The 20582-nt window shown below is 36.3% G+C and overlaps 2 protein-coding genes across 4 annotated transcripts in view; both read right to left on the reverse strand.

Annotated features, from left to right (window-relative positions):
* Window positions 1-3331: 3331 nt before the first annotated feature.
* Window positions 3332-5432, reverse strand: LOC126968341 (G patch domain-containing protein 4). 2 transcript variants are annotated; one of them, XM_050813323.1, is made up of 4 exons: window positions 5073-5432; window positions 4839-4990; window positions 4173-4444; window positions 3332-3828 (listed from the first exon to the last, which is right to left on the reverse strand). In XM_050813323.1, exons 1-4 carry the CDS (start codon window positions 5116-5118, stop codon window positions 3366-3368), a joined length of 933 nt encoding a protein of 310 aa, XP_050669280.1. In that variant the 5' UTR covers window positions 5119-5432; the 3' UTR covers window positions 3332-3365. The 2 variants fall into 2 exon arrangements, with proteins under 2 accessions (XP_050669280.1, XP_050669281.1); XM_050813324.1 differs by lacking the exon at window positions 5073-5432 and having other exon boundaries at window positions 4173-4364; window positions 4839-4983.
* Window positions 5433-8207: 2775 nt separating this feature from the next.
* LOC126968327 (pyruvate dehydrogenase (acetyl-transferring) kinase, mitochondrial) overlaps window positions 8208-20582 on the reverse strand; it is a 66210-nt gene continuing 53835 nt past the window's right edge. For both annotated transcript variants that reach the window (XM_050813284.1, XM_050813285.1), the window contains exons 3-9: window positions 18834-18983; window positions 18294-18478; window positions 17391-17585; window positions 15900-16066; window positions 15114-15228; window positions 14289-14398; window positions 8208-13565 (exon numbers count right to left, since the gene is read on the reverse strand). In XM_050813284.1, coding sequence (XP_050669241.1) covers window positions 13401-13565; window positions 14289-14398; window positions 15114-15228; window positions 15900-16066; window positions 17391-17585; window positions 18294-18478; window positions 18834-18983 — 1087 coding nt within the window. In that variant the 3' untranslated portion in view covers window positions 8208-13400. The remainder of the gene's footprint in view (window positions 13566-14288; window positions 14399-15113; window positions 15229-15899; window positions 16067-17390; window positions 17586-18293; window positions 18479-18833; window positions 18984-20582) is intronic.

Consider the following 20582-nt stretch of genomic DNA (forward strand, 5'->3'; position numbering starts at 1 on the left):
TGTTTTATATATTACAGCCATTGAAAAATACTCTATTTGATTCAAGAGAGCGGCAGTTGAGTTTATTTTATGTTCTTCTCACAACCTGTACTTTTTTCGAACTTATGGTAGATTCAGTAATTATTTAAAATAAATACTTATAGACCATTTAAAAGCGCTTAGTTTAAGACTGATTGAATAAACAATTTGTTATGTTTTTAAAGTGACAACCCTCACTTCTACGATTAATACACCTCCCTTTGCCCTGTACTTTTACCGGGGCGTAAAAAGAATAAGGGAGTCCCAGACCCATGGGTGTCGTAAGAGGCGACTAAGGGCTTTTTAGAAGTGGGAGAGTCACGCTGCCGTCTTTTGACGTCAGCAAAATCGGGCCAGACTCGTCCGGGTTAATTACCACACTCGCACAGAATACCGGCGTGAAGTAGCGGCCTAGTGCCGCTATGTTTCGCATAGGTTAGTGTCGCGGACCGATGGCCATGGTTACCAGGTCTTTGTCGACGCCCCTCTCGGAACGTCCGACCATTGCCTGGTCAGGAGTGTAGTGCCTATCCGACGCCAACGTCGCAGAGCACCAGCGACCCGCCGCGTTTGGCACTACAAGTCAGCAGATTGGGATAGGATGCGTTCCTTTTTTGCATCCTACCCTTGGGGCAGGGTTTGTTTCCCTTCGGATGATCCTAGTGCCTGCGCCGTTGCAGCAGCCGATGTGATACTACAGGGTATGGATATTTTCATACCAAACTCTGTAGTACCCATCGGTGGCAGATCACAGCCCTGGTTCGATGCGTCAGTTAAATCAGCATCTGACAGCAAAAAACAGGCGTATCGAACTTGGGTTGCGGCGCTGGGCACAAAGGATCCGAACTGCACAGTTCTTAAGAGGAAATACAACCGTGCCTCCAGATTTTTTAAGCGGCAAATCGCCCGTGCAAAGTCAAAACACGTCGTCAAAATCGGCGAGCAGCTTTCCAGTTACCCGACCGGAACACGCAAGTTCTGGTCGTTGTCGAAAGCTGCTCTTGGTAACTTCAGCCAGCCGTCCATGCCGCCGTTGCACATGAGGAATGACACCCTGGCCCATACGGCAAAAGAGAAAGCCGATCTCTTGTGCACTCTTTTCGCCTCCAACTCGACTCTTGACGACAACGGAAAAACACCGCCGACCATCCCGCGGTGTCAGAGCTCTATGCCTGAAGTACAGTTCAGACAGAAAACTGTTAGGCGAGCTCTGTTTTCGTTGGACGTCAGGAAGTCTGCCCTTGTCCATCCGATCCAAAAAAAAGGAGACAGTTCGGATCAGGCAAACTACAGGCCTATTGCTATTACCTCCCTGCTCTCCAAAACCATGGAGAGCATAATTAGCCGTCAGCTCTTGGTATACCTAGATTTTGGTCACCAGTTGATCAACGACCGACAATACGGGTTTCGCCATGGTCGGTCGGCAGGTGATCTTCTGGTATACCTGACACATAGATGGACTGCGGCTATTGAAAGCAAGGGGGAAGGCCTGGCAGTTAGCCTGGATATAGCGAAGGCCTTTGATCGTGTATGGCACAAGGCGCTCCTCTCCAAACTTCCAAGGCTTCCCGAGAGCTTGTGCAAGTGGACCTCCAGCTTCCTCACTGGGCGTAGCATACAGGTCGTTGTCGACGGATATTGCTCGAACCCGACGCCCGTGAATGCTGGAGTGCCCCAAGGCTGTGTGCTGTCTCCCACGCTGTTTCTTCTGCATATCAATGATATGTTGGACACCTCCAACATTCATTGCTATGCAGACGACAGCACTGGTGATGCCATATACACGGGCCATGCAGGTCTCTCTCGTGAAATCGTCGACCAGTGCCGGGAGAAACTTGTGTCTTCTATCGAGGCCTCTCTTGAGAAGGTCGCGAAATGGGGAAAATTAACCTTGTCCAATTTAACCCCAGAAGACTCAAGTTTGCGCGTTTACCACTAAAAAAAACCCCATTTGTCGTATCACCGCTCTTCGACAACACTTCCCTCAAAGCCTCGCCTAGTATCGGAATACTGGGTCTCGAAATCTCGAGCGATTGCCAATTTCGTGGTCAACTGGAAGGCAAAGCCAAATTGGCTTCAAAGAAACTGGGAGTCATTAATAGAGCACGGCAATACTTCAAGCCGGCCCACATACTAGCGCTCTACAAAGCGCAGGTCCGGCCACACATGGAGTATTGCTGTCATCTCTGATCTGGCGCACCCCAGTATCAGCTCGATCCATTTGACCGCGTGCAACGCAGAGCAGCTTTGTTGCAGCAGAATTGTCGGGGACCCAGTGCTCTGTGAACGGCGCAATCACTTGGCGTTGCGTAGAGACGTCGCTTCATTGTGTGTCTTCTACCGCATTTATCACGGGGAGTGTTCCGAAGAGCTGTTTAACCTGATTCCTGCCGCCGAGTTCCACCTTCGCACGACACGCCACAAGTTAGGATATCATCCTCACCATCTGGATGTGTGGCGGTCCTCCACTGTGCGTTTTTCAAGGAGCTTTCTTCCACGTACTACAAAGCTGTGGAATGAGCTTCCTTGTGCGGTGTTTCAGGGACGATACGACATGGGTACCTTCAAAAAAAGCGCGTACACCTTCCTTAAAGGCCGGCAACGCTCCTGTGATTCCGCTGGTGTTGCAAGAGATTGTGGGCGGTGGTGATCACTTAACAACAGGTGACCCGTACGCTCGTTTGTCCTCCTATTCCATAAAAAAAAAAACCTCCGGCGTCGGAGATCGTGGGTTCGAGTCCCGCATCATTCATAATATTTTGTTGTTTTTCAAATTATATTTGTGTATTAATCCTATAAGTGAGGGTTGTCACTTTAAAAAAAAATAACAAATTGTTTAGATTTACAAGAGTGACATCTCAAGTCAATTTCCTAATACGCAAATATTGGGGTTGAGCAGGTTATCAACTGTAAAGTAGATCCTGTAGATGAAGCCACAACCTGAGAGTTGAACAAAGCATACAAGATTTTATAACAATACAACACTCGAACGGTTAGCTCAGTTGGTTAAAGCACCGGCACGGAACGCCAGAGGTTGTGGGTTCAAGTCCCACATTGTTCATAAAATTTTATTTGTGTAATTGAATAAAGTTTATTTCACTTTGAATAATGGAATGAACATTCACAATAGTTCTAGGTCAATATGATGATATGCCCCATATCTTAACTCTACTCTTTATACAGCCTCCTTAAACTCTGTTGCAAGAAGCCATATTGTAAGTAAATAATACCGCCAAAGATGGATGTTGTTAATATATGCTACCCACATGACACAAAATTCACAAACTACAGACTATCATTATTAAAAAATCTGTTAAAATAATTTATAATTTATTCAACAAAACCAGTCAATCATTGTATTTATGTTTTTTCTTTTTCTTCTTTTTAGAGTTCACTTCTGTATTTTCACTATCTAAATCCAAATCTATTGCAACTTCTTTTTTATGTTTTTTCTTTTTACTTTTAATGCAAGTTGCTTTGTTTACTTCAGTGTTGGCATCTACTTCAATATTTCTATCATCACATTCAACTATTATTGATTTTTTCTTCCTTTTTTTGTGTTTAAGTTCTGTTGTTAGTATTTCTTCATTATTATCTGAACAAGTTTCATTGTTATGTTTCTTAATTGCTTTATTCTTTTTCTCTTTGTATGTTTTATCACCTGAATTCTCTAAACTATGATCATCATTATTAATTCCTAATTTCTTTGCATGGGAGTAGCCATTATATTTTGGTTGCACTAAAAGAAGTTGCTCCTGCATTTGGATCCTAGCTAATTTACCTAATGCTCTCAGGCCATGTCTGGCACCTCTGAAAAATAAAGGATTCTGTGTTAAATTTCTTTTCTTACAATATGATAAATAGTTTTCTTAATTGCTAGTTTTGCTATTGTTATTCAAATATAATTTTTGGATTTAGTACATTTATTATAGGATTACTCCTTCCTCAATAAATCAGTCTGTAAAGAGAGATTTTTAAATTAACCTCAAATATATGGGAGGAAGTAAAAAATTGCTGTTTGTACAATATTTTTTAAAGCTAAATATATTTACTTATGAAACAATGAATGGATTTATTGAAAACTTCAGTCTACCCGTTTAGGTAACTATTTTTTAAAATGTTAACTCTGGCAGCTATAGATTATTATAACTTACTTATGTGCAGTTCGTCCTCCACAAGCAGCAAATAACTCTTCATCAGACAACTTTACTACATCTGTGGAAACTGTTTCTTCAACATGATCAGCATCACCACAACTCTCTAGCTTTGATCCACCAGAAGTTAGTATTGCTTTCTTAACAAAGAAGTTCTGATATTCCTCCTTAGAAGAAACCTTATTCTTTTTCCTATATGACCATGAGCTGTTAGTAATTTCAAAATCATCTTTTATTTTTATTTTTTTTGTTTTTCCATTTTCTTCTTCAACCTATATTATATTTATTGGTACAAAAAATATTAATTTTAATTAAACAATAATAAATATTTATCAACAAGTTTACAAAGAAAATAATTATTAATGTGTGTTAAAACTTAAACCTGATCAAATTTTAAATAATATTATTATTATATGTATAAAATTTTAATCAATTTTTAATAATAACAGCTATGTTAGAGGATACTAATAGATGGTAGGTATGACATGAGTAGTTACATAGCTGGTTACCAAAACTGAATTATAAAATCATTTGGACGGGTCGTACAAGCTGGGTTATTTTGGCAAAAAATCAGTATTGCTCAGGAACATCAAAAATGACACATATACCTGCGTTTATGGAGAGACGTATTGAAAGTTTGCATATAGGTATTTCATTACGGCATACCTGAACATTGTTAGCAGCTTTATTATACAATTTTGTCCACCAATGATCGGTGAAATATGCAGCTGCGTCGTGTCCAACACCTGTGACACTGCGTTTCAGCTTTGGCTTAAGTGCTTCCGATATACCGTTTTCAAATTTACCCAATCCTTTGCCTTGATGATAAATTCAATTATTAAAACAACTAAAAACTTGTTAGTACTACAATTTAATAAGTAGGTACATTAATATTATTACCATCTGTCCAACCATATTTCTCTAGTTGTTTTCTCGCGAAATCCATTTAACTATTAGGTACTTTATTTTGAATTCTACGATTTTCGAAATTCTAAATTCTAATCAAACTCAAGGTATGCACAGTCCACATGAGTCATGAACTCACATAACCTTAAACCTATCCAAAACTCAAAAGTCATAACATTTCAATTTTCATCCAAAGAATATTTTGCACCCAAGATTTCAACTATCAAGTGTCAACAACATAGAATATAAATATATTACTCTAATTTTTGACTTCTCCTCGACGGCGAAATCCGTGATAGTTGGTCCAATATTTGGGAAATATCCAAACTGTGAATTGATAATTCTATGGAGATCTACAACCTGATTTCACCACGAAAACCATGGTTCTCGAAATTAAAGAATACCCATAGACCGGTAATTTCAACAATTTGCCGCTTACGTCTAAACCATGCATGCACTACAGTATATCTGGCATAACTTGGGATTAGGGATCACTCTCTGTGTAACTGTGGCCTAGATGATTGAAATGTGGTCCATAATATATTCTCTAGTTGTCCTTTGATGCAATCTTCCCTATAAAATTATTACATTATTATTATTATACCTTCTGAAATTCCCCGTTCTACATCCTCTAAGTATCTTCTTTCCCTGGTTTTTACTCCTTTTGTAAATATTTTATGTAAATTTATTATGAAAAAAATATTGATTGACAGTTTAAATTCCGCCTTCTTTCTTTTTGATCATTTTGTTATTGAGTTTCTTTCAAATTAGTTCATAGTTGTTATGCATTGTAGGATAGCTAAGAAAATGATCATGTTTTTAAAACAATTTGCAAGCCAAGTTTCATAACGTTTTTGACTGGACAGAAATAGCTGGTACTTCTATTTCTATTCGTAGAGCTGTTTTACCTAATTCCTACCACCAAATTCCACTATCGCATGAACGTCTCATACTTGCATAATATCATCTATACTTACCATCTAAATGGATGAATTTAATAAATTTATAATTTAATAAATTTCTCCTCTACAGTGCTGTTTTATGGATCTTTCTAGCACGTACCATCTAAGCTTGGAATTAACTTCCTAGGACGGTATTCATATAAAGAAATGACAATTTACATTTGTATTTTTTGTTTCATTTACATTGTTTTCAATTAATTTAGTGGACATTTTAAAGAACGACCTTTAGTTTAGTTCAAATACGAATTTCCACCTGCTTCCTTTTGATAGATTTTTTTTCTGTTTCTTTGAAATAAGTTCATAGTTGTTATCTTAGAATATTAACGCTACAGAAGTAACGTCGGTAACTTCATTACATTTGTCCTTTCTATTTAGAAAGGACAAGCGATATACAACTAAGGCTGAGATAGAACGGGACAAAGCTATTGATCTTGAATTTATTTGTTTCGCCCAATGTCAACTTTGGGGCAAATAAACAAAGATCTGTCATGTCATCAAGCTTGCGAATAGTATATTTGTGATTTTATTATTTTGAAACATATTTGGTGTGAGATACGGATGCCTTTCAACTTTAAAAAAGTTAAAGCCATGGATGGGTGTTGTGTGTCTGGTAGCCAAAGCCGTAAGTATTGCTTTTCACCTAACGTTTTCAATATAATTTGTAACAAGCTCGTATCAAATAATTTTCATATGAAATATTCATTCTAAAAGTATTGATTTTTGATCCATAGTCACCTATTTTCAGTACATTTTTCTTAATCATAATAAATAACAAAAAACATTGACAACCAAAATGTTGCCATAACAAAGATATCATAGTTTTACCCAAGTTAAAGCGTAATGATTTATTTTAAACCTTTTTTTATTAAAATAACATTCAGCCGGTATTTATTATTAGTATTAATAATTAAGAATGGTATATTTGTATGGAGTAAGGAAATTAAAACCACATTTGTACGTATTCCTGTGATTGATAATAAAACAAGCAACATGATGTTGGATAAGGTGTAGTAAAATAATAAACACAATAATCTATTTCAGATTTCAATTAGATCCAATACTAAAATAAATGGATAAAAGCAACAGGACGAATAGATTTATAGGAACCAAATAAACATGCAAGAATTTCTTCAGTCCAGTTTGATGCGACACAAATAATAATAAAAAATATATAAACGAACGGCTCATTGAAGGTGCAGTCAAGATTTAATCACTAATTGAAATATAAATAGTATTTATCCAAAAAGCGGAAAATATATAGTGAACAATATTATACATTTTTTTTTGTTAAAAGCGCGCCTTCCTTCGTTCACGATTTCCCGCCTTTTTTTGAACATCAAATATTATTTCTAGGTATATATAAATCCAGTATCCTGATGTTTGTTTCCAGTGAACTCCTAAACTAATGAACGGATTTTAATGAGGAATTTACTTCATGCAGTCCAACTTGAGAGATAGGATAGTTTTTCTTTTCGATTTGGCACCCATAATTCTTTTTATTTCCAATATTTGTTTTGTATGGACATATTTTCTATGAGAGAATTTATTGACATACGGTTTGACAGTTCTGCTGTGAAACAATTTCATTATAACAACAGGGAGCATATTTTACGAAATAATTTCTGAACTACTGAACCTATGTTAATTAAACTTTGCACAGTGCGTACATTTTGATCTAACTTCCGATACAGGATAATTTTTATTTGAAGGAATTTAGAAATTTCCAGGACGATACGAAATCGTTATCTCCAAACAAAAACTCATACACCCTTCTTTAAGGACGGGAACGCTCCTGGAATCCTGGTGATGATGGAGAACGTGAGCGGTGATCACTTATCATCTGGTTATGCGTGCGTTCGTTTGCCCTCATCGACTATTAAAAAAGAGGGCAAACAAGCAAGGCAGTAGTACTATCCAAATGTTTTGAGTTTTCTTTTCTCGAGTGTACAGTCGCCCAATATTTGTCTTCAAACAATTCGCCACGCGTTTCGACACGAGGCATCCTCAGGAGATGTTGACTCGCCTCTCACACTCGACACTCAAGAAAACTAAAAACATTTGGATAATTATGAATTTCCGCAAAGTAACGCCTACTTCAATAAAAAAGACAGTACTAGTATAATAATTGATAGTATAATTAAAGGAAACTAATTGAAATACAAAACACTTCACATTGAAAATATTTATTCAAAAAATCATCTATAAATAATAAGCTACAACCTAAAGATTATATAAATATCAATTTGGAATAACACTTACATGTAGTGCAAATGCAATATATTAACATAATACATTTTTATACCATCTGGTAAAAAAAAAAACAAAAAAATTCTTAAAGCTTAAAACGAATGATCAAGTAGTAAAAGTAGTAAAAATGATTAAATAGTTGTAAAACTAATCCTTTGTTGAGTACAAACTAAATTAATTACTTATATTATTTGTGTGTCAGTAACTTAGATAATTTATACGTCTATATAGAGCCTCTTGCTGCTAGACAAACGATGAAACAGGCCAGTTTTATTACCGTAGTAACAAGCTAAATCTTACACTCGCGATTTGTATGTCACTTTGTGTTAGTGCGTGCATTGCTCAAAATAGAGGTTAACAGTCAACCTCAATTTTTTTCGACGTTTTCATAGCTGTCACAGTCTATCTAGACATATAAATGATCTAAGGTCTATACGTCGCAGTTTAGAGACACATACCGTTTTAAGTAGCAAAATACAATGTAAGTAATATTGATCGAAATCTATTGAAAAACTGTCCATTAATTATAAGGGAAAGAATATAAAAGAAGGCACAAAGAAGACAATAAAAAACGGGGCTCAGCTTAGCTTGGCTGCATTAGCTTAGCTTAAAATCATCTTTATCAGCACGTTAGCGTGCAGTTAAGTCGCCCTAAGTTCAGGTAGAAATACCGAATGACCACTGACCTGTGCGAGATGAAAATCATGAAGTGATATCGTACAGGACTGAAATAAGCGTGGGACTATTACCAATACTATGGTAATACGCCCTACCCATTACAATGCAGTGCCCCTCTGGATTCTTGAAAAACCCCAAAATTCTGAGCGGCACTACAACTGCGTTCGTCACCTTGAGATATAGATATTTAGTCTCATTTGCCCAGTAATTTCACAGGCTACGGCGCCCTTCAGACCGAAACACAGTAATGCTATTGCTTCACGGCAGAAATAGGCGCCGTTGTGGTACCCGTAATCTAGCCGGCATCCTCCAAATCTCACTTTGGGTCGTTGCGCCGGAGGAGTAAGTAAATAAGTGGTGTACCCACATGAATAACAACTGGAATCACCACCAAAATGGCGTCTGCCAAATGAATTCAAATCAGTGGTTTTTGTAATAGTATTCATATACTTAGGTATTTGATTGTAAACTGTGACTCTGAAAATATTTAATTAAACAGAATTACTAGTAACTATTCTATTGTACTTTAAATATTACGCGCAAAATGTACTACATATAAGACCCATTTAGCAACGTTTTACATTAAGTTTGCCCATATAATATAAATAAAAAAAAACTTATCGGGACTGTAAAAATAATAATAAGGTGCATTGAAAAATGGCTCTTAAATGTTAAACAATAAAAGTAAAATTGCTTCTACGCACGCAATAATAACCTGAAATGTAACACGCGAAATAAAAACTACTGTTGAATTTAAATTTAAACATAGTTTTTCATAACCAACGTCACCTTATCTTAGTCTATGATATAGTTTCACTAATTTTAATTTTACTCCATTGGTAATCACTGCATCTATGCGTTTCTTTACATATCTGGCAACACGAATAACGCGAGTATAACCCGCGCAAATCGACACAGGGACGCAACATTGTCATATTAACGTCTGTGTCGCTAAAATGGCTGCCTGTCCCTGTATAAACTTGCGGGGATTATACCAAACATTTATATTATATATAATTAATTAGTAGATACTTTATAAGTAACAAATCACATGAAATTAAGACTGAATTATAAACATATTAATTTAATTATCACAATATATAATTCAACACAAATAAAAATAAGAGGACACTGTTAGGAAATTAAATAAATAATATAAATTTCAGGAATAAATGATGTTTAGTCATAGTTGCACTTGAATTAATACGTCTAAAAATATTTTATTTAATGTTTTTAATTAATTTATATATTTATTTAATTTTATTGTTTATTGTGACTTATTTTGAGAGCGCCGTTTCTAACGGAACTTTTTAATAGTACTATCGACAAGATTGAATCGTGACCAATCTTGATGTCACTTTCCTACAGTCATAATAAACAAGTAGGTTGAAATTCGCTTGAACATACATTTCCTAAATAACTGTTATCATTTTATTACAGGCCGCCAATTGTCATACAATATTTTTCGTGCAAATATACACCTAACAGTTCATATTTTGATAATGATCATGAATCAATTTTGTCGATGGTATGTAATTCGTAAGATTCGTAATGTTGCCAGATAAAAAATCAAGCCAACCAGCCTCAACTACGAAACAAAATCAATCTAAAATCGAATATCACATTTCTCGCAGGAAAAAATTTTTATATACACATACCCGAAGAGAGGACAATGCATTTAAAAATAAAATTGGTAGATAGTCTATACTCACGATACTTTTTGTAAGTACCAGTTTCCGTTATCTATTAAGACCTGAGACATACATACGACGAAAATTGTCTATGGATTTCATCAGATCAACACATAGGCCTATTCATTCAATTAGGACTGATAAATTAAAAAATAATTTACAATCATAAGCTGTATGACTATAGTAAGGCGGAGTATCTTTTTTATAGCGGTTTATAACACCATCCATTTAAGGTCAAACAATATTTTAATTTTGTTACAAATCTTTGACTTCAAAGTTTCACTATTAAATGTATATAATACATTGGCATTATATTATATATTTAATAGTGAAACTGATCTTCACCCATATTTTGTGACACTGAGCTTTTTAGATATATTCTTCGTTTGATATAGATATTCTACAAAATTTAATAATTTTTAATGAATTCTGCTAAGAAGATGCCAATACTTTAAATATTATTTCAAAAGTACAGTCTACAAAAAGTTCAAAATAAAATTGAATTACAACCTTGCAATGAATCCCCTAAAATCAATCACACCCCTCACAATAACTAGTGGTATGGGGAAAAAGTACACTAAGTGTAAGTATCTATATGAGAAATCCTGCGAGTACAAACTAACTATCCATCTCACTCACACGTCATACGCTAAAACGAGACAGCACTAGACATAATTTGGCCTGACAACTTTATTAGTCTAAAATTTTTCACAGAACTAGAAAATAGCAACATAGACAATTATATCGTCAATGACAGTATCTCAATTTAATTATTAATTTTTAACAAAAAAATGCAAAAAAAATTTAACAAAACAATTTGCGGTGATAATATTTTTCTTTCATAATCTTAAAGGGGCCATCCATAAGTTACATCACAAGTTAAGTGTGAGGGAGGGGGGTCGACGCAGTGTTACAAGGGGCGGGGAGGGGTCCCAAATTTTGTGACATCACATTTTTTTTTCAAATATAATGTTTTTAAGTATTACAACACGAAATTTATACTACGTACCAGATATTTGCAATTAAAATATATTTTTTTTATTTGTTGATTATCATGCCTTTGTTTGGTTTTATTGAAAAATAATTTAAATGGAAATAAAAATAATTTCAGAACATTGTTGATTTAATTTCATAAATTCGTAAATGTAAAATTGTGAAAAATGTGACATTACAAATTGGTACCCCCCGTCACACAAATGAGACGGGGGGACGGGGAGGGGTCACGAAATTCGAGTGACGTATTTTATGGATGGTCCAAAAGAACATTGTTATTAAATCTATATATTTAAATTTAAATAATATCGTATTCTACATGTTACACGATTACAAGATGACTACTTCACAATATTGATAAATCTAGTTTAATTTAAAATCTATTGTTAAGCCGAACTCACACATCAATTTATATCTAACTAATAAAGCTGCTCTTAACGTACCCGACATTAGGGATTTTAATTTTTCGTACGACTATAGCCATCGAAGGCTACGTTCGATAACAGAGATTTAGGGCTATATCCTGATATTAACAATAATCACACTTTTAAAAAATCTGTCACAATTTTAATTCATCCATTTTAATTTAAGCTTGTTCATTCATACTAAAAAGTCAAACCACACTCATTCCAACATAAGTTCTTTTCCCAGTATTGAAATCAACACTTTCCTTTCGCTTATCTTATTAGTTAAAAAAATTTAACTTAAATTATAGAATCTAATGGTTGTACTATAACTAAACTAGGGACCGGCACACCGCAATCACAATTGGCGTTGTTAAGTGTGCATAACATAGAAATATTACCGTATAAAGTCGAAATCACTCATTTTTAGAGGAACCAGTTTCAACTTTATATTGTAGTGACATTATTTTAATAATTGATTATATTATATTATATTTATAAGAACAAAATGTCTGTCTTGATAAGTATGTATGTATTTGTAAACTTAGTCTCGCTTTGTACGGATTTAAAATAAACCAATCCTATTTTGAGCGGTTCCAGTATTTTATATGAACAATATTCATAATAAATCTTGAAATAATTACCCTCATATTTATTAATAACCCCCTAAGCGTTGATTTTTAATAGATTCTTAATTAAGTATCAACCACACTAGATCAATTGGCGCGTGTATAGACGGGTTAATAAGTAAGTGATACATATGAAGTACTATATTAAAATAATTAATATACATATAACCTTAAAGACTAATAATGTAAACCAACGTTACACCCTTATTTAGATTAATATCGATACCGTACACTTAAAATACAACCGATATAGCCGATAAACAATATAATTTGAAAATCGGAGCGTGTATAACCTCCCTTACGAACGAATCACTTCACCAGCCTTACACATTCATTTGTGTACGCTGTAATGACCATCATTTAGGATAATGTAATTTTGTTACTGAAACATTTGATACCGAAACAATTATTTGTGAATATAAGACGAGAGACTTTGAGTGTCAAGTGATGTGTTAGTACTTCTGCGGCCCGTGCTCCCATTAATACTATTTAAAAGAAGGGCCCAATGACAGTGACTCGAAAGTGTCCTAATTGGGACACATTTTGACAGTACTCTAACTGTCTTCATTTTGTTATTGTATAAAATTACATGATAAGAAAATCACTCATTTTTTCCTTATATCAATGTATCAGTGTGGTGCGCGGAATACTTTTCGGTTGTTTTGTGAGTATATTATAATGTTGTTACTGCAATTCCGAAATTCCGTGAGAATTACACTTAGTTACCATTAGTTTTGTGCGAGAGGAACGGCTTGTCTTGTCTGTGCGCGTGAGATGGCGGCAACGGCGCCGACCAGTCGCCAAGTACTTGTGCGGGCTTGTAGAACTTTGTCGACGTCCGGTTGAATATTGGTAATAACTCGTTCGCTTCGTTTGACAGAGCCTAGAAAAAAAATGTTAAGTTAAAATTAAATTTAAATTATCTTACTGAGCACTATTAATAACTTATTGTAGAGTATAAATTTAAGTAAAAACGAAGACAAATTAATAAAGGTGACAAATACACAAAGAGACTTACACGAGGGAAAATTTAGATAGAAAACAAACCTATGGTTTATGTGGATGAAAGAGACAAACAAGAGGGAAATTCGATAAATAAAACAAATCTAAGAATTTAGTGGATACCTCCTGTATCCACTAAATTCTAAATATACTAGAGATTACAGAGAGATACATTACAGAGAGAGACATCTATAGAGAAAATACTATGGACTAGATGTATAAAGGAGACAAAAAGACGGAAAATCTACACTGGAAACAAATCTAAAGAAAGAAGGAGAAATAGGAATCAAACAATAGGGAAAAATCAACAAAGCAGACAAATACTTAGTGTAAAGTGCATGAAGAAGACAACCCCGACTGAAAATCTAGAAACAAAAGAAATAATTAAGAATAGGAAAAACGAGGGCAAAAACAAAACAGCAATTAAATCAATGGGTTAAGTGGATAAAGGAATAAACCCCGACGGATAATCCAAAATCAGACGGAACCAATCGAAAAATAGAAACACAAACACAAAGAGTAAATACAACAAACTATAAAGAATGAAACAATAAACCATTAGAAATGAAGAATGACACAAAAAGTAAAGCTACAGTATTTGTACCTTTAAATAAATGATGGCATCGGTACCATAGCCTTCACAGGACATCAGAACCAGGTCTCCGTGGAAATACCGCGCGTATAACCTGGAGATGGGCAGACCGTAACCATAGCCTGGAACAAACATTTATTTTAATACCCCACACGCACCAGTTTCATATGATAACCTTAAATTGCTGAAATAACTGCAACTGCTGAAAGCTATGACGCGTTTTGAGCCCTTTCGATGGTGTTGCCGTATCATTACGAAAAATTTATAAATCTTTTTTTGGTGATATTGTATTATTTCAAGTGGTCTATATCAGTCAGAAAGTCGAAAGCCAGTATTATAAAGGCGTTAAGTTCTCTTGGCATTTCGTTGAGTTGTTGGGTTCTATTTGCATCTTCTAAATATATCACGGGAAGTGGCCAGAGGAGTTACATCACACACAGGATGGTCATTACATGTGAAATAAATGTAGACTTGTATTTTGTACGAGTAATATACTTTAACGCTACTTCGAGCTCAGCTCGAACGGATTTCAAATGAAATATTTTTGTTGAATCTAGTAGCAGGGGAGGGCAGGGGATTAAAAACAGGGGGTAGTTAGGGGGTAAAAAGAAAGCTGGGTCCCTGATTATAACGACAATTCTCTTATGAAAAGGTACTACATAATTTTTCATTAAACAATGTTTTAATAAGATTTTGTTATAATCGGGAAACCCAACCTTTAACAACTTTAATATCTTTTGCCCCCAATTCTTGCCAAACGATACTAGATTTCTATCACTTTTTTTCTGTCATGGACAGCTACTCTCCTCATCGACTCCATAATAATCTAGTACTCACCGGCCAGCGGCACTGTGTGTGAATCAGATTTGGATGGCTGTGGCGCTGTGCTATACATATACTTGAACAGCAGATCTGATACGCTTCTCGGTATACCACCACCGCGGTCCGACAACTAGAAATGAAATGAAAAACTTCAGATACCATTACACTTATGGCTAGTTTACACAATGCAAGCTAGCGTATTAGGACAAAATTGACGAATAATTTACACGTGCGAGTTTTTTTTATGAATATAAGGGACGAGACGAGCAGGACGTTCAGCTTCTTGAAAAACCCAAAAATTCTGAGCGGCACAACAATTGCGCTCGTCACCTTGAGACATAAGATGTTAAGTCTCATTTGCCCAGTAATTTCACTAGCTACGGCGCCCTTCAGACCGAAACACAGTAATGTTTACACATTACTGCTTCACGGTAGAAATAGGCGCCGTAGTGGTGCCCATAAACTAGCTGGCATCCTTCTCAAAGGAGCCTCCCACTGGTAAAAAAAGTTGAACAGTAGCTACTATTCGTTGAACAGTTAACGGGTCCTACACAGGTCTTGTTATTCAATTTTACAATAAAATACCACTGAGCACAAATTCAAGAAATATACTAAAGATTCTTTGACAAAGAAGGCTTACTATAGTATAGTTGATTATATAGAGGATAATGATGCATGGTTCTTGTCCGGTTCTTCGCATGCCACCTAAAATTCGCAAGTGCTAAGTCTGGTTCCCATCAGGTGACTCCTGTATCTTATAAAAGAGAACCTCAATTTTTTAGTCAGTTGAAAATGGCGTACCTTCAGAGAAACATCCTCCCTCCCGCGCACAATGTTGACAGTGACAGGAGGCGGCGAGTTTTCGTACGTCTCCATGACAGCTCGCATCGCGTTCTTGAACAGTTCGAACAGCATGTGGTAGAGGTGGGACGGTACATACACGATCGGCATTGGCCCCTCGCTCGGAACTGAAAATTAATATATCAAAAACTTAATTAAGAAAAAAAAGAAGTTCATAATAAGAAGGTTCAAAAGTAAGATTGATTTATTGAACATTTGAGCAAATTTTAATACGAGTTCCGACGTGGTACTAATGCAGCAGAAATCGTTCGCAATTTCGATGCTGTGTTTGGAGAAAATGCCGCTAATAAATAAATATGTATTTATTTTTCTCCTCACAAAGATCATAAAGCTAATGAGACTTCGAACCACAGAGGAAAACCAGTAACTGTACCTCAGTTACTGGTTTTCCTCTGTGGTTCGAAGTTGTAATAATGAGAATTTGAATGCAATGGTAGACGTCGATTCGTGCCAATGCAAGGAAATAACGGCATATGAACCCCTCTTGACCCCCTGAAGTGACGGATGTCCATGAGCAACCGCCACTCCACCCAATCACGTGAACCCGTTTGCCCCCTCTTATATAAAAGAAAATATAATTTATTTTGAGCTAGTACCGACTGTTTGCAGTAATTTAGCACTTGCAAAAAAATATCACAAAAAGTCAAAACAGAAAGACACAGATAATGATGCTATTGATCGGATTTGAAAAAAAATATTGATCTAGGGTTGAAAACCATTGTTAGCAACACTATTAAATCACTGAATCATAATTACAAAATGGTTGACGTAAAGTTTCGATCCTATACACGTTTTGTTCTAGATTGGCATTCTCTTATCACTACGTTAACTGAACCATAATTGGATCGGAGCGGCGCGTCAAAGACATATTTTGAACGACAAGCTTGCGCGAAGTTACAAATATTGTTTTACCAAATCTATAATATTTCTACTACTATTTGAAGTGTACCTATGCTCTATTATATTGACACGAGAGTGAGTCAGAAATTGTAAATTAAAACTCAGCGTACAGGAACGAGCCTTTATTTTTGTTCAAGTCTGTCGCTTTTCCTCTTGTCGATGGCGGTGGCTTCAGAAGATCACACCACACCAAACACTTCTCTTCTAGTTCTCTTCTACCTTCTTTTTCTCCTGAATCACTTTCCACTTCATCAAACATCCTAACAATTGACGTTCGATCTTGTTACGAGAATACGCGTCATACGATTTCAATCAATTGGAACGTAACCTCATTAAAATCGGAACAGAATCGTAAATTTATGTTACAAGAATTCAAAATTTAACTTTTTGACATAATGTCCCTTCGATCGTAACAAATCGAGAATAGGTAGAAAACAATCGAGAACTTTTGGAAAAATTACTGCTAATGTTTCCTCTCAAGTAACCATACAGTAGCGAAGTAACAAGCCTATAACTTATTAAGCGAACTACCTCCATTCTGCAGTAGTTCCAGCTCAGGCGATGCCAGGTAATACCGATCGCAGAGAAATCTGGCGTTCTCGTAGGCGTCTCTCACCACCGCAGTGACGTCACACGCTGGGTCGATGGAGCCAATGTGTCGTCCGCCGCTGCCCATACCGTTCACCGAGGCCTGCTTTGCGCCGAGCTGATCTCCGAAGAGAAGGGCTGAAAATTGGGAGATGTATATAAAAAATTGCATTTGGATGATCATGAGTATAAAGAAACAGCAAAGTACATCTAAAGCCTAGTGCACTAGGCTGCATGCTACATGTATGCATATTACATAATTTTGACAATGTGAACCAAGATGGCGGATTCCAAGATGGCCGCCATAAAACTTAAAAAAAATATACAAATTTAATTTGTACCAAAATTTATGTAAAATGGGGCCTCGACAGGTGATTTTAAAGTAGATCCTGTAGATGCATACACAACCTGAGAGTTGAACAAGACATACCAAGATTTACGGTCGATGCGTCACTCGGACAGTTGGCCCAGTTGGTTGGTTTGAAAAGAAACGCGGTTTCGAGTGAATTTCGAAAGCGAGGGATATCATTTAAAAACTTAAAAAAGTCTCATATACAAAAGTATCGTATATAAACCTTCGTGTATAATATAGAACCTCTCCTTTCGCACTTGAACCGGTTTATATTATAAATTGTTAATTTAATGTCTTTTTTTGTTATTTCATCACTATAAACTGTCATGCTTGATTCAAATTTAAAAGCACGTACACCTTCCTTATTGATCGTGATTCTTCTGGTATTGCAAGAGAATGTGGGCGGCGGTGATCACTTAATTTCAGGTGACCCGTAAACTCGTTTGTTTCCGTAAAAAAAAATTTGCTATTGTGTGGATAGTAAGAATACTCACTATGCTGATTGATCAGCATTCGTATGGAGATCCGGCTCATGTAGAATCTGTCCAGAAAGTACTGTATGGAGTTCTCCACGCCAGGGTCCACCTCATGGGACTCCTTCAACTCCAGGACACCCTGGGCCATTGTTTGCACCACGTCCGCGTGACGATTCCGTATGTGGGCGAGGCGTTCGCAGAATCTGTTGGGGAAAGCTGATTTTGTTCAAACTTTTTATGTAGTGACCTGTCACATAGGTAATTACTAAGGTACCAGTTCCACCGACCGCTATGACGACAAGCGAGGAGATCTAGACACTAGAAATGAGTCAGCAAGCAACTAGAAGCGCTTGGAATAGATCTGAGTTGCCCGATATGGTGGCGTTAATTCGAAAGAATCATGCTATTCACACGGAAAATAACTAAAGTTAAAGTAAGCTATAGTCCGACAACTTCGTGCGCGACCGCCCCCGGGGTCAGTGGGTAGCGGGAGGTGTAGCGGGGAAGGGCAACGCGTGAGACTGCCGCGGCCCGCTACAAGATTCGCGGTTTACTTACTGACTCAACACCGACTGCTCGGGTTCCCGCTTCTCAAACTCGATGATCTCCTCGAAGGAGCGCTCGTACCATTGGTTGACCAGCCCCACTGACGGCATCCGCAGCAAGTTCTCGGGCAGCAGCGCTATCTCCTTCATTATGTTCGCTAACCTGGAACGAAAGACGATTATGAAACGACTTAAAAACTATCTACTAGCCGTAGGTCGGACTAGCACACGAAGGCTTCCGTACAATTGTACAATTTTTTTTTATGGAAAAGGAGGACATACAAACGTACGGATCAGCTGGTGTTAATTAATCACCACCCACATTATTTTGCAATGCCAGAGGAATCACAGGCGCGTTGCCGGCCTTTAGGTAAGGTGTATGCGATTTTTGAAGATATATAATATAACATCCAGTGTCATCAATAGAGAAAGGCAATAAGGTAACATACACAAAATTGATTCCTGGCCCACTTTGCTGATGGGTAATTCTTTTAAAATCATAAAATCAGTTAGGTTTATAGTATCTCTTTGATTAACGCGAGTGTTACACATTTAAATAAAAAACTTTTTAAAGGATTAAAACGCGTGTAATTGTAACTGTGTTTTTACATCAGTTTTTGCGTAAAAATTACATTTTTATTATTATTTTAGTGGTATTTGCAGTTTACCACCTCCGAGGCAACAAATGACGCTAAACTTCATAATGACAACTATGACAAACGTTCTCGAATCCTATCAACCGCAATCCCCCTAAAAACGTGCTCTGAAAAGGTCACGAAACGTCGGGTTACCTAAAATAATAATAAAAATGTAACTTTTACGCAAAAACGAATGTAAAAACACAGTTACATTTACACGCGTTTTAACCCTTTAAAAAGTGTTTTATGTCAGATTTATATTTGAACGAAAAACATTGAATGACAATAATTGATGGGTATTTGTACTATTAGATACATATTCCTTGCAATTGGTGAATTGTCAGTGTCTAATATAAAAAAAAAACTTCAAAAACTCAAAGTATAAAAGAACATAATAAAGATTTAATTTAATACACCTCTTATGAAAATCTTATACCTTTAATATTAATAAAATACTATTATTTTTATGTGCTACCTATTCATAGGGTTTAAGTCGATGCTTGCCCGCTTGGGTTGTTTGGTTCTAGACGAAGCTATTCCGCTCAAAGTCACGCGTGGCGAGTGTAGGTACTTGCTATTACATTTGGCTTGGCACCTTGGTTATGATCAAGCGAATTTCGACCTACGTGTTTATTATGACGGTAAGAAAATGACATTAAAAGGTGGGTCACGATTCAATTTTGTCGAAAGTACATTCTTCAAGCCAAATGTCGGCGCATTTTAGCGCTCAACAAGTCGCAGGTCCGGTCGTTCAATATGTATTTCCGTATCTCTGGTCTCAGACCAGTGGCCTGGTACATTTCTGTTTGAATGACATGAACATATCGTGATGTGATGACTTTTATGCCAATTTTTCTACCCTTTAATGCATCATATAAAATTTATCAATACACTAGGGTACTCGTGACACATAAGAAAAAAAAGAATCATCAGAATCGGTTTAATTATCCTTTTTTATAGAGACAGCTTGTTGCACCTCAGAAAAATACATTCAGATGAAATGAAATACTCCTCCTTACAAGGTTTCATCAGGCCGTAAGGCCCGGTATCCACCAAAGCGGAGAGGAGATGTGAGCTGTGCTTATAACAACGACACAATATTCTATAGACAAATGAGACATCTC

Source organism: Leptidea sinapis, chromosome 15, assembly GCF_905404315.1.
Source record: "Leptidea sinapis chromosome 15, ilLepSina1.1, whole genome shotgun sequence".
Lineage (NCBI taxonomy): Eukaryota > Metazoa > Arthropoda > Insecta > Lepidoptera > Pieridae > Leptidea > Leptidea sinapis.

What these genes read in the sequence shown, in the direction of transcription:
- LOC126968341 (XM_050813323.1), bottom strand. Translation starts at nt 5,118, where the DNA reads ATGGATTTCGCGAGAAAACAACTAGAGAAATATGGTTGGACAGATG. An exon ending in GAAATATGGTTGGACAGATG is followed by an intron (nt 4,991 to 5,072) that starts GTAATAATATTA and finishes TTTATCATCAAG; the next exon opens with GCAAAGGATTGGGTAAATTT. An exon ending in GGAGGACGAACTGCACATAA is followed by an intron (nt 3,829 to 4,172) that starts GTAAGTTATAAT and finishes TTTATTTTTCAG; the next exon opens with AGGTGCCAGACATGGCCTGA.